Here is a 15536-nt window from a genome sequence, read left to right on the forward strand (position 1 = left end):
TTTAATTCTTATGTTAGATTAGCCAATGTCCATGGGCTCTTGTCAAGTCTTCAATGGGCATAAAAAGTCAAGAGCCAGTGTCAGAATGACATACTGATGGAAACAAGGAGTGGCTGTGATTCTGACAGACTGTGAGAAGAGGTCTATTTCCCCGATCTGGTAATTGCAATAAGCCTAAAATATCTGCCTGTACAAAAAGGCCTGAAGGGGTAGAAGATGCATGCAAAGGAAGAATTCCTCTTCAATGCATCCCAAAACTGTCTCCTCGAAGGATCATATGGATGTAGTATTATCATAGAAACTGGGCCAGGCACTTCAATTCCATTTATACCCGATAACAGTAATCCAAATTATGCTTCTCCAAGTACATTCATCTCAAAGGCTGCCTCTAAAGGCAGTTGAGAAGTACCAACGTCAAGTATCTGAGTCGTGTACACTAGTGGTGTGAAGATGGAGTAAAGGGGAAGCAAGAGCCAAGAACAGAAATTGAATTGTCGGCACTGATGTTATCGATACTAGGGCCATTTATATAATATTCTACAAAAAGTCTCAATTTTAGAGTGGTTTTTCGGTTGCTGCAGGTATTTGTATCTTTATGATATAAAGTTCCTCATATTTCATGGCTTCTATGTTATAATGGAGTCCCATTTCACCTCTCTGTTTTAAGATGGCTTTTCAAGCTTCAGTTGTTTTTCACTAAAAGGGGTCTCGACATTTTTATTTATACACAAATAGAAAAGGGCTGCTTCACTGCTTGCAATACTGACAAAAGACAAACGCACACATGGCCTCTGAGGCAAGTGATTCAAGAACTATATTCTTTTTCAGTGTTGAAGGAACTAACACCAAATCTCCAAAAGATCTGAGAATCTCTTACCTCTAATAAAATCTCCTACACCATGCAATTATGAGTTCCTGTTGGTATACCTGAAATGTCTCAAAAAGCAAGCAGACTTTTGACATCATGGGTAGTTTGCTCTAACACATGCAGTTCAGGCTGAACATCTCACCTGGGAAGTCACATATTACTACTTAAAAAAATGCCTATGCCAGAGATGCAGCTTTCCCATGCCAGGGAATTATGCCCATCGTTGATGGGGAGAAGTCTGTCAAGACAGGCAAGGCTTACAGACTAGAGGACAAATTCTGTCCAGGAAGATGGCAGTTGGCAATTATGAACCTCATACCACTGTGAAAGTCAGCGTGCAAGGAAAACAGCTAACAGGAAAATGGAGACAGTTTTTAAAAACTGTTTTTTAGAAATGTGAAAACTCAGAACTTTGGTTCTGCCTCAGTGCCAAAGGCAGCAGAAGGCAAGCAGTTCCATCAACCACACTGACACGTGGGATTTCGTTCACATGCAGCCTCAAGAAAACATTTTTTCAAACAAATCTGATCATGTATGAAAGAGACATTCACATCTGCAGTAAATCCAGTCAAAAATTTAATTTTCTCCTACTAACCTCTTGAAAAAAAATAAATCTACTTCTAAATTTAGGGAATCACCTCTGAGCAACATTAAGCCCACTGGGTAAAAGAAGACTTTATATAACACCATAAAGGCAAGCAGACCTGGTGACAGTTTCCTTTCATTCTTAAGAAGAAAGCAAGTTTTAAAAGTGTAAAAAAACTTAGTTATAGGTGAAAAACTTAGTTGTGTCATCTATGAAACTTGTACTTGGCATATCATTGACTCTGCAAAGACTCCAAATACTTAACTTCTCAGAGCATTGTTTGGATATGTATCTGTAATCCCTCTGTTATACTATAATCATACCCCAAAACACATTTGGCAAAGGAGAAAAAGCCAGCCTTCAAAGAAAGGCTGTAAGTGAAACAGTGATATTGATACACAGAAAGGGGAAGAAAAAAAACCACAGCCAATCCCCCCAAACAATGTCTATCATCACCTGCTCTCACAGGCAAGAAATAGTGTATGTCTTTCTGCTAGCCACAAAGTGGCAGAATTGGTCAGTTTATAAATTCAGCGAGGTAGAAGGAAAAGTTCTCTCACACTGATGTCTGCTAATGTAAGGGCTGGGTACAGCATCCAATGAAGTCAGGTATGTGTCATAATAAATGTTAAAAGCCTTGTTTATTAATAAAGTAAAAAAACAAGGAATTTTTCACTCACTGTATACAGAATTTTTGATTTAAACACTAAAGTTGCCTTTTACAGCAGGATACAAACCCAGCAATACTTAGAGCACTATTTTGCAACTCTGAATTGTGCAACTTCAGGCTGAGGAAAATTATTTAAATGCCACAGCACAAAAGTTGATATATTAAACTTCTATCAATATGTTCAGTGGTCAATATGCAAACCACTCTCACACTGAACACTCAGTTCTATTTTCATGCTATTCTTGTTCTTATGCTAAGTCACAAAGCAAATAAACTATTTCTTTTGGCATTACCACAGGGAATCGCAGCTCAGGAAGGATGCAAGTCTTATATAACTAAATAAATTTTTCATTCTTGTACATAAAGCTGACTGGTTTGGGATTTCGGTTTGCTTTATAGCAAATGAGACTCAATTTTGTCATCCCATACCAGTTCTGTCTGGTTTTTTTTAATATAGTTAGTCTGCCACTTCACCCTCTCAAACTGGTCCTCTGAAAGTCCCTGGCTCACTAGTGATGTGTGTTTAACCTTCCACACCTTATATCAGCATAAAGATTAGTAGTTCCTGCACAGCAAGAAAACTAAAGCCAGATTGAATATCTATCTCACAACATGCTTTCAATTTTTAGTCTAATAAGTGTTAACAATGCTTATTTCAGAGGTAATATAGCCTAACATTAACATTTGCTATTAAGTGAAAGCGAATTTGACATGAGACTTACATTGTATAAGAACACTCAACAATTTTATGTGTATAATACACATATATAGGTATGTAAGATTACAAAGAAACTACATTTTGATTCACTGAAGAAATCTTTGAGAAGTACAAAACCTAGGTTACTGACATTCACACAAGGAACCGTGTATTATGCAAAGAGGTAATAATTATACACTTTTAACTTGCATGCCAATTCATGCAAGCAACCCCCTATTTAAGTATCACTATGCATTTTTTTCCTGGCCTCTAGATACCTCTTCCCACAGTCAAGGAACAGTGGCTAAGCTTAGGATAACATTGGTTTAATATCTTCTAGCTTTGGTTTGATAACTAGAACATGAAGCAGCTGCAAAACCCACACAAATGCAACAGGAACAAAAGGCTAGAAAACTTGCAAAACTAGCTTGTTTTATACTGTGCTTTTGACATCTGCCGGTAATTCCAACTAACAGATCTGTTACTATGCAAAAACTTCATCAATCACCAGTTCAGAAAACTTGCTTCAAATTACTAAACATCACTGGTAAAAAAAAAGGCAGTCAGCAGCTATGAGTCTACTAAACAGACATTTTTTTACAGCTCAGAAGGAAGAGACTTTCTCATGACTTTGTTCTTGAAATCCATGAGTAGAAGAGCAAAAATTCACATTTTCCATCATAATAAAAACTGCATTCTGAATTAATTTACAGGTATTTTAGTAGTCTAATTCAATTTTCAGGCAACTATACAAAATACTTAACACATGAAACAAGCATTTGCAAACAAGCTCTATCTGGGTTCTATTCCTTACCTGATAGATGTTCAAAACAGGCCTGAAAGCAAGCTAGCCAAATGAGATTATCAACAAGAGAAACAAATATGGGATCTAGAAATTAAGTTGTTAAATGCTGGGTGGTAATTCTTCCATATGGCTAAATGCAGGAATTAGTCAGAGTTGGCAAAAGGTTCTACCAGGAGAATATAAAATTCATTAACAACTATTAATTAACAATATCCTTTTTAAAATCTATTTATTTTTTAATCATAGTTCAAGAATAACTATCAAGACTAGAATACCTTTTAATCTGAGTACCTAACTCAGTTAGGTTTCTATGCTAGAAACAACCACTTAGTTCACATCTAATCCTTACACACTAAACTCTGATTTATAAAGAAGGTAAGAAAAAAAATTGGCCTGTGACATGTTAAGCTCAACCCCTATTCAAAAGGACACAATACTACATTTCTGTAGTGTCAACACACTTCCAGGTACTCCCAATTAGGTATATAATTTTAAACCTTAGCATTGACCGAGTCCTAGAGCAAATACTGATACAACTAGAGTAGCTGCTCCAGTCACATCCTAAGACTTGGCCTTAGTTATCCCTCCAAAGACTTTTTCCCTGGTTTGTTAAATTTTACCCAAAATAATTTCCAAGGTACTAAAGTTCCCTATACAAGCTGGCAAATTAAAGTATCATCAGAGAACATATTGCCACAAGGCTCTGTTGTAGTTTTTAATATTTTAAATAATTCCTATTTGAGAAGTTAGTTATCCTTCTGAGCAAATCTTAATCCCACAAAATAAATTTAAAAGATTTTGTTAATTAGGTACCTAACAACTTGGTGCTTACGAATTCAGAAGGCCTAGTTTTATTCATGAACACTCTTCTCAAATTTGGTAGCTAACATATGTCATTAAACTACCTAAGCAGAGTCCATAAGTATATTTAACTACCAAGAACTCTTAGTTTTACAAAGGCATCTATTTAGAACTATTCAATGGTGAATTTATACAATTTCCTAAAGGTCAAAATCAAACTAATTCTCTAATAATGAGATTACAATTTATTTTATAAAGTTTTATTTCAGAAACTAGTTAAAAAAACCCAAAATATTTGAAAACAGTTAAGTCATCCAGCACGACTGAAGGGGCTACGACAGTGTATGGTTCTGGGACTAAGTGTCTATATGCTACGCCTATATGCTATTATAATGGACATTTAAGATTAAAATTACCAGAAGAATAAGCCCTTGTCTCAAACTATACCTTCATCACTCATGTCATCATTTCTCTATCAGAGAAATCTTGCACTAGATCATGTTGCTCAAAGCCCCATCCAGCTTGGCCTTGAACACTTCCAGGGACAGGCATACATAACTGCGCTGGGCAACGCTGTTCCAGTGAATCACCACCCTCACAGTAAAGAGCTTCTTCCTCATATCTAATATAAATCTACCCTCCTTCAGCTTAAAATCATTACCTCTTGCCTTATCACAACATACCACTGTAAAAATTATACGCACAGCGATTATAGAAACAGCCTCAAAAGGAGATTAGCATCACTTAGTCCTCTACCCCCCAAAAACTCAGTAAGGCGCATTTATGTTATTCCTGACAGATTTGTTTATAACCCACTCTTTAAAACCACAAGGTTACTCCGTAAGCCATCCAACAGTCTGTTTAGCACTTTATACAACATTACATTAGAAGGTTTTACACAAATATTTAACTTAGCTCTTTCTATTGCTACCCACTACTTAAAGCTTATTACTTCCTGCCCTATTCAACATGGGTACAAATCAGATTATTCTGTGTTCTTGCTAGTATCCTCTCAGCATTCCAAGCAGTTAGTCTCTGAAGTACACTGCTCAAATGTAGATATAGCACTCCAGTTGAGACTTCACCCACAGAGGGAAAAAGGTTGCTACCCAAAAGGGAAGGATTAATTATTATTGGGGTGGGGAAAAAAAAAAAACAAAAAACCACAGATTGCTTTGGCAGAAATTTAATCAACTGACCTCTAGAAATGCAACCTTAAATGTCTCCCTAACTTACTTACTATGTTGTTACTTGAGTCTCAAAACTGTTAGTTAAAATGCATGCTCGTTTTCAGCTTTTCTGATACACATAGGAGCTCTAACACTGCAGAATTCTGATTTGTCAAAGGGAGAAAAACTTCCAATTAAAAAAACTGAACTAGTTTTCCTGTTGTCTTGTTGGTGCGCACACATTCTTTTGTTCCTGAATTCCTTTGGAAACATACATTGAAAGTCTTCTATCTCTTCACATTTCAAAGTTGGGAAAACTAATGTTCAGCAATGCAATACGTAAAGTAGTAAAAAAGTCACCACAGTTTAGGTCACTAGTGTGTCTACTTACAAGTACTTTCAGCCCTAACAGCCTGCAACTCAAACTCAATGTAAATCTATATTATTTAACAAGCTGCAAATTGGACTGCATTAACAAATCTGATTTTGCAATAGCACATACTGCAACGGTAAGGGGCAAAGCAAGAATAATCCAAACCCTACCGTTCTCGGTTAAATTTGAGTGAATGAAGTATAGCAGGTCTCTTCTGACGTAAGTTCCACAGGTGTAAGGTATCATCAGCCAAGGCACTCACAAGAGCTCCCTATGAAAATAAAAAAAGTTTAGTCAACTTGCTTTCATAATCCTAGTAAGAGTATATCATCATAATCCTGGAAATATACTACATATTTGCTACTAGGATGAAAAATACTTGTAAGCATGTGCATCAACACCACAGCACTGGTAAGTCCTAAGCAGGAGTAATGAGATAACTGATGTGATCACATCATACAGCTCACTCACTTTAACTTCAGTGCTGTGCTGAAGGGTGATGGGGAAGGAGTTCTTTCCCATGTGTGCATGTCAGTTCCCCCATACCCACCTCTCTAGAGAAATTAAGCAATGAACTCAATTGCTAGTATCTACGTGCTGACAAAGTAAGTGAGGTTTGGACATCACCATTCCTCTGAGCAAGAGGCCCCTCTACAAACCTGGCTCCAGCTAGCTCAAAAACAGCACTGCTGTCAGATCTCACCTGCTACATCCCTAGAAAAAACATACCTAAAGTTACTGAGGGATCAGTTTAGAGATCATTGCTCAGCTCACATCCAAAATACTAACTCTATCAAAATAAAATTAACTACCTACTGAAACTGTCTGTACTATCAAAAATATACTTTACTACTTCAAGAGATAAGTTGCAACATTTCAATTTTACATGAATAAGTACTCCTTGGCAAAAAGTTCTTGCTTATTGCAAAAGGTACTCTAGAGACAAAGGTATTTTCAGCAGTTAGTTAAGCATCTCCTAAAATTAAAAAAGGTAATTTATAATTGTTATTACTGTTGTTAAGAGTCACTTATGTCAGCTGACTTTGATGCTTAATGGGAAATTGAAGAAAATACACTGTCTTCTCTGAACTATGAAACATGCACATCATTTTACTAACCTCATTAATCAGGAACTGAAGCTGGATCACTGCAGCTCCACTGTCGTGTTGGCAGTAGCATTCAACTCCTGGCCGACCAAAGCTGGAATTGGTACTATTAAGGAAATTGTATGTAATGCAGGAAAAATACCCCACCACCATAAACAACACTGTAACTATCACTAACATCACATGTAAACAAGGTAAGATCCAACTTCTAGCTAGTGGATTCAATACATTTAACCATGCAGATCTCAGTGATCACCAAAACACCTCATTTATATATCAGACAAAGTAACACAAAGAAGTTAAATGGTCCATTTTATACATAATTTTCATATTTCATGGCGATAAGTAACTCCCATGTATGTTTACCCACCCACCCTTTATTTGGAATCAAGGCTTTACCCTCCTCGAAACAAGAGGAGTAGGACCCAAAAAAAAAGCAGAGAAGCCCATGGATTCCTCAAGGTACTCCAACCTTCAAATTCTATCCCTCAAATGTTTTCTCAAAGCACTTCTGATGCAAATATTTCTGGAAATATTGTTATAAGCAGCCAATAAGAATTTCAATATTAAGAATACTTTAACATTTCTTTAAAAAAAACCCAAAACATCCATTTTTGCATTTTTTGCAGACACCTGAACCAGTTCTGTCTCCAGAAATCAGTAAGTAGGCAGTACCGGGAGTAAGTTCACACAAGCTTTAAGCATTCAGACCAAGTTTCTTTTTTTTGACAAAGTAGTGGAAGCCTCATATGCAGGTTTAAAAATAGAATCTGGCCTCTTTCATAGTGCTTACAGTCACTAAAAAAAAAAGTAGTCTTTGCAGCTAGTCCCACTTACTCCCTTTATCCAAGAATTATGTCATCTTCACTTTTTCACCTAGTAGCTATAATTAATCTTCTCATCTTAAATTAATATCATCCTCCTAACCAGCATGAATCTTTTCTAAAGCAATGCAAAGCCTCCCAAGTTTTGCGGGGTATGTTGAGTTGAAAAAGCAAGTCACTTAAATATTGACTGCAGAAAGAAAATAATATATGCCTATTTCAGTACATGTTAAGCATTTCTCAACCATAAAAAACAGGCAGCATCCTAGGGAATGCAGTTTATCCGAATCCTCTACGCTTGCGTTATGTGTGCTTAAGGCAAGAGAGCTCACTGTAATAAGCAGTGATCATATACCACATAGTAGTCCCCAAAACAGGCAAAAATCATAACGAATAATGACAAGATAGGCAAAGCATTCTAATTGTGTAGACAGGAAAGAACTCCCTGCCAAAGACCTGGGGTAGCTCTAGAGGAAATAGTCTGCTCTGAGCACTTTTCTAATCAACAACCCATCCTTCCTCCTCCACTTCCATGCATTATTTCTACTATTCCTACTTCACCCTCTATTCCTAATAGTAACAAATTGGATGAATTAATAGCTTCTCAGCAATACCATTGAATAGTACTCCTGTGTTCCCGACTGCTATTAGGAAATTACTCATAGAAAACACAAGCATTTCATCACTCTCACTGTATGTTTACAGAAAAAGTAAGAGACAAAAGCTTTGGCTGAGAGACGTAAGACATAACATACTTATGTTCTAACAACACGGTTCATTCTCCTAACTGCTAAAAGTGCAGGTCATGCACGAAAAGCACAGTATTACACTAATATCACATAGTGACATTGATTCTACTTTGATTTGTGAGAAAAAGGAAATTGTTCCAAAAGATATTTTTTTTCCAATCAAGCTTCAGACTGAAGCTTACACTTTTTTTCTTCCAAGCAAAATTAAAGCATGTCAGTAACTGATATTGAAGTTCTCTCTGCAAAACATTCTTTTTAAAAGTTACTACTATTTACAGCTTATCTACACAGCAGCAACTCAGTGCTGCTATTCTAAGAGTCCTTAGAATTCATTCCAAAAGAGAAATCTAATTCCAGAATATTAATGAAAGCCTCAGAAGAGTAGTCCATTTTAAAAATTTTTTTTAAGTCATTCAAAGTAGACCTCAGGAATACTGGACTGTTCTTCACCTGTGGCTGATACATCTGACATAGGAGACAGTTGCAAAAACTGTAGCTTCCAATTCAACCTCCAGCATAAGTCAGTTATGTATACATTAATAATATAAATTACTTTCCGAACTGTCACCATGCAGTTATTTGCATCTTCACGTCGTTACACTGCTATGAAAAAAAAAAAAAATACGGACCATGTTCCTCTACTGGATTTGCAACTGTTAGGATAGCTTGAGATTTTTCAGACAAATCTGAAACTGTAGCACTATTTAAAATTCATTCCTCAATACTTCTCAAAACTGCAGGTGCAATAGCTTGCAGTATTTAAATATTTGACAATTTTACACAAAAAATTGATCTCTAACTAGAGGAAAACACATCACTAATCTGAATTGCATACAAAACATTAAGGACAGCAGGCTAATCACAGTATTCTTATGCATCAGTCTTTAACATAAAGCTCTCCAGGATTGCACATTACACCTGCACGTTTTACTACAGTTACTGCTACATAGCAGTTTTCCACTTTACTTAACCAGACCTTGAATTATTTCCATAGGCAAAGCACTACTTATTCTGCACACATTTTTGTGTGTGCTTCAATTGTGGTCCCCAAGAATTGTTGTATCATAGAAAAAACACAACAATGGTGAGACGTCCAAATAGTATTTAAAACACATAAAGACTATAACCTTAACAAAGCTGGACACAAGCCAGCAACGGATATAAAGTTAATTTACATCAAGTTACATAGTACTACATGTAAGCGATACATAGTGATACATCTAAGCAAGACTAAAGCTGTCGAAGAGCAGCTTCACACAACTTTCCTGTTGGCCAATCTTACCTGCACCTAGACCTCATTGCTACTATTACTCGAACATAGGAAAGCAAGATCTCTCATGGAAACAATCTCATAAATCACAATCTATCAGGACACACAGCTATTTAGCAAGAGAGTTATTAAAAAAAGTCAGAAAATACTACCACCAACACCGTCTCCAAAACTAACTTTGACCTTTCACATCCAGGTATGACCAAACAAGATAAAATAAAAATCAAAAAAATGCTTCTGGGAGAGTTTTAGACTTCGTATCAATCCTGCAATGGTATCATATCACTATTTTTCAACTTTAGGACTACAGACTTTCTTTCTAAAGCTTCAGGCCTGCCTAACATCCTGCTGTGTTCATATAAAGACCCACTTCGCTGAGTGATTCCTTCTCAGTATATACGTCTGCAAAAGTATATTAACAACAACATTTTTTAACATTTTAGATGCACTTTCCTATAGGTAAATAACAGCACCAAGCAAAAACAAACCAGGGCTTTAAAACCGAGTACAGTCAGGTACAAATACTATGAAATTATTGGTAACAATTTACTATGGGAATCCCAGCCAGACAATTTTAACGCATTCTTCTTCTGCCAGCTAAGGAGACTGAGAAGGCAAAAAAAAAATGATGTAAGGAAACGATAAGGATAAGGGAGATGTCATATATAGTCAGTCAGATATAGACACTGGCTGCAGATTCCATGCAAATACAGCACACATGAGTCAGCCAGTATCTAGATAAGAGTTTGACTTGGTTTCTTGGACAGGAAAGTCAATGTCACATATTATACTTGGAGACCAAGTGTCTCTAGAGATCAAAGAACTATAGGTTCCAGGCAACAAAAAAAAAAAAACCCCAAAACCTACATTCAGCTTCATTCTGGCTAGTCATAAGGATGAAAATAACACAAGGCACCTCAGATTAAGAGGCTAGGATCTCAGTCCTAGAAGGTTACCAAAAGGTTTTTCCCAAAAGTCTTCTATTGAAGGAGGGAGGGAGACAGGAAGATAAATTGGAAGAAACCATTTACATACCAAAATACTGGAAAATACATTATTTTTATGATTTTCTAGGAATCTTAACGTTACACAAAGTTCCCAGTTTTTTTGAGCATGGAACGGTATTGACCGTTCAGCGGGGATTTTTTATTTTAAACAACAATGAAGGCTGAGAAACTGCATTCATATAGTTCGTCAGCCTAAAAAGGTATTTGAGATGCATTATCATGAAATTAAATACCATTTGAGTTCAGCAGTTTTTACGTCTCCTGACACTCATAAGAGTTGATGCTTTTCTAGGGAGCGGAAAAGCATATTATTTGTCCTTCTATTGGGGGAAGAGGGCAACAACAGGTATGGTATTTAAACAGCTGATGTTAGATCTCATTACAGATATCCTATTAGGTTAACAGATTACAGCAAACTACTGTTGCCATTTGCTACTGCAGATTTAGAAATTCCAGTGAAGTGGTGACTACACAACTGCCTGGAAGCTGAACTTTTGGAAATCAGCTACCAATACCATCAGTTCCAGCATAAACAGAGATAAATTTCCCTAATTATTATTTTTGTTTACAAAACAATGTTCAGGTCCTTTACATACCAAAAGCCAACGCATGCAATGTTAACTTAAAAAAAACCACCCTACATTGATATGGTTTAAAAAGAAGCCCTGTTTTGAGAAATACCAAAGTACATAAACCTCAGTACAAGTTCATTAAATAGCTTCTGTACCAGGAATCTGCAGCAATTTTAAAGCTTAAAACCACATTTTTTCCCCCTTAAATTATCAGTTATACATTTCAAAAATTAAACAATTATTGAATTAGTTTGCATAGAAACTGACAGGGAGTAGATAGCGAGCAGTTACTAATATCTGAACCATTTCCTAACATTGATAATAGATAGAATTCAATACATCTTAAACTTCAGAGCTGCTTATATAAATATGCACAAGTACAATATTTCCCAAACAGCTATAAAAAATGCCAGCAAATTTTCTGCAAAGGCTATATTTGGTAGAACTTTCTCATAAACTGCCAGTGAGAGGCAATCATTAAAACAAGATGTAATTAAGTAGGACTAATAGAAACAAGATCATAAATCTGTGATTTGGAATCAAACGAGATACGAAACTGTTCTTAATGATGTTTCCATGAGCACAATACACAGATAGCAAAGCATGGTGTTAAATGAAGAGATAAAAACATCAATTCAGACTAAACAAAATAGTATTTTCAAAAAAAAATTAACAAGGCTACATGCTTTCATTGATTTTACTCACTTCGTTTTCTGATCCAGGTTCTATTACTGACAGGTTCTACTGTTTTAGTCTAAAAGCTGTATTTCAGCACTAACAATGCAATAAAAGGTGACTAATCTGGTATTTTTTTCAGGTGGGAAGGAAGGGAAGAAGAAAGGTAGATCACAAGGAGAAAAAGTAGGAAATTGCTACAAATACATCTGCATAATGGTTTCTCTGACTACACAACATGCAGTGAAATGGGTGGTAACTGCCAACTCACTGAAGAAGTTTTTCTGAAGGCTATATACAAAATAGTAAACCCAGGAAATAATTACATATTTTGAAAAATCTTCACTATAATTCAGAGGCAAAATCTCTGTATTCTGTTGCATGCTTCCAAATTCTGCTCATTTGTCATCCACTTAATCAGTTTAATTTTAATGTCAAATTTTAACATGTTATTACAAATAATCTAGCATATCCATCCTTTTAGTAGCATATGCCATATCATAATAGTAATAATCAACCAGGCTTTTCCTCTTACATCCATTGTTTCTTAGCCAAGACTAAAAGCAGAGCCATTCTGTGCTCCGAGAACTGAGGAACACTTGGAGTACAAACGATATCTCTTCCCAGTGTCCAAGTATTTCATACAGACATTGTCAACAGCAGCATCAACAAATGTAATGTTCTGAACTAGATGTTAAATGAATTTATACATAATTTAGTCATAAGTTCAACTGAGGAAAGCATAAGGAACCAAAGATATTATCTAATAAGGACAATTTAACATTTTCAAAGAATATAGCCAATCCTTGCGCAGTCAATTATTGCCTGTCACCACTAATTTCTAACTGTAAATCAATTCTTTGCTAGGTCCAGAAGTCTCTCTTCACATCAACAGCATAATCTAAAATATTTCCCTTAACTCTTGCATGCCAAATACACTCTTCAGTTATTTTTAAGTCACTGACTACTGGATATGCAAGACGGTAACTGTAATCACTAATCATACCATCCCAGCTTTGTTCAAATACAACCCTATTCTTCAATCCCCTCCCTACAAACTGAGTTTCTACTAGTCTAGTCTGCTGAGTCCCAGTTTCATTCCTATCTCATTAACCCTTTACATTACTTTGGGGCTATACAGAATAAGACCACATGTACGATTACAACTTACATACACTATACTTTAGGGTTCCTCCTGCATCTCTGCTATCACTCAGTTAATATTTTCTCTCCTTTTACAGAAACTGTTATTCTCACATCATTTTTCCTTTTGGCACCAATGCCTTATTTCTCAAATTTACTACTAACCCTTTTTAACTCTTCTTTTATCCCAAACAAGGTTTTGCCCCAATCTGCATCTTTGCTAACAAATTTATCAGACTTCATATACCCACTTCTACTCACTTGCTTTGAGAAAGAAGGTATAAAAAACAAGTGACTAAAGCAGACAGAACTAAAAACATTATCAGAATCTTAAAGAACACCTTAAAGTTAAATCTGAAGTTGGTCACTTGTATAAATTTCTCCTCCAGATTTTGCTGTGATCTCTCAGTACCAAAATTAACTCTTTCTTTTGAACACAATTCTTCAATCCTTAACTTGTAGATGAGGCTTAAATCTACCCTTCCACTTCCCACATCATTTTGCCTTGTACCAGTGATGGAAGTAACTGCCTCATCCAAATATCCTTTCAGAGAAAATTTAGTTTATCACTAGGAATTTTATCAATTCAGTGATGCAGATATAACACATTTTTTGCTTATGCAGCCTTTTGAAGTGACTTACCAAGAGGATCACAGATTAGAAGTACCAACACTTGCAGTCTATGGACAAAAAGTAGAGGCTGCCCCCAAATCAACCTGGTAGATACAAGTTTACCTCTCTGTCTGCACCAACTTCCCATGACAGTCTGTCCCCAGACTCATAGTGGGAATGGTCACAAGCTGGATGGTCTTCCAGACACCCAAAGTGATGTTCACAAACAGACCTGCTGCTACTGCTTTTTGAATATTTCAGCTAGTAATGTCTGAATTCTAAAACAAACATAATGCAATACACAGGTCTCAGGAGACAGTTTCCCTGAAGTCTGCTCAAAGGCGGAAATAGGCAAGACTTAAATCTCCATTCAAAATACCACTTCAGATTTTAAAAATGAGACTTAAACATATATAAGCCACCAAAACCGATTCTATAAGTATTTTGCAATATAGTCCAAGAACAGTGTTTTCAATTTTCTTTTAAGCCTCTCCAAGTTTCACTATAGCATAATTTTTAGTTTTGGCATATCACCAAAGGAACTGAGAAAATTACTGTTTCACTACTATTGAAACAGTAGTGACAATCTTATAGAAGGTTTGCTCAAAATCACCACCAGAAATTAAAAGCAAAGGTACCATTCAAGCAATTCAGTAGATGGCACTCTTCCACCAAAATCAAGAGGAAGCCATGTCCTCACTTAAACAGGGGGTACCTTGAAGCTGGAATTCTTATTTTTACTATGTGAAACAGTTTCTACTCATAAGTGTTTAAATTTTTTGTACTTTTCATAGGACTTGGAAAAACAGTTTATTAAATGCCAAATTATTAAGAGAGATTACTATGTTTTGTTGAAGTATCTGTAATTTTACTCAGGTATTTTCTCCAAATTTTTCTGCTATTACATATAGTTCTATTTCACACACACAAAAGTTGCATATCAGTGCTGAAGGAAGTGATATTTATGTGGCTTGTGTTTACCAGAAATCCAACTTAAGATGGACTATTAGAAGGTTGACATTATGCCTAGAAGTTGCTTATGCAACCATAATTGGTATCTTCTCAAATGTATTAGTCACCTATTTTTAAAAGTTTACTACTGATGTCATGTTAGACCATAAACATTATTTAGCCTAAATTTCAGCTTAAAGTAATGTCACAAAAAAAGACAAACAGTTATTAGAAAACCCTAAACTGTCAGATTAAAAAAAAAAAGGCATAAAAACATTAATTTCTTCAATATTATGAAAATACGAAGCACGGCATTAAAAACAGCACTACCCATGCCATCTCAATTCTTCTTTCTGAAGTTCTTACAGATGCGACCTTACTTAGATCCTGTAGTTTAATCTTTCTCAGTCTACTTGAGGACTTCAGATGGGTCCTTTCTTTCCCCAAGAAGTGCACACTCCACAGTGCTAAATAGCTCCCATGAGAGTACAAACAGAGCTACTGTTTTCTACAGGATGTAGATGTCAAAAAACAAATAGCTTTTATTAGCACTGGGAAGGGGATAATTCAGACTGTATTACGAGATTTCCAAGTACCAACAGCCCAGTTTAAGAACGCAAAAGGTTGGAAAGCAGACCATCAACAGAAAAGCACAGTT

General features: G+C 35.9%; 1 protein-coding gene across 7 annotated transcripts in view; it reads right to left on the minus strand.

The window, feature by feature from the left end:
- Nucleotides 1-15536, minus strand: part of STXBP5 (syntaxin binding protein 5) — a 109815-nt gene that overhangs the window by 73677 nt on the left and 20602 nt on the right. For all 7 annotated transcript variants that reach the window (XM_054062007.1, XM_054062002.1, XM_054062001.1 and 4 more), the window contains exons 3-4: nt 7088-7169; nt 6140-6240 (exon numbers count right to left, since the gene is read on the minus strand). In XM_054062007.1, the coding sequence (XP_053917982.1) occupies nt 6140-6240; nt 7088-7169 (183 nt within the window). The remainder of the gene's footprint in view (nt 1-6139; nt 6241-7087; nt 7170-15536) is intronic.

Source organism: Cuculus canorus, chromosome 3 (assembly GCF_017976375.1).
Source record: "Cuculus canorus isolate bCucCan1 chromosome 3, bCucCan1.pri, whole genome shotgun sequence".
In the NCBI taxonomy this organism is placed as follows: Eukaryota; Metazoa; Chordata; class Aves; order Cuculiformes; family Cuculidae; genus Cuculus; species Cuculus canorus.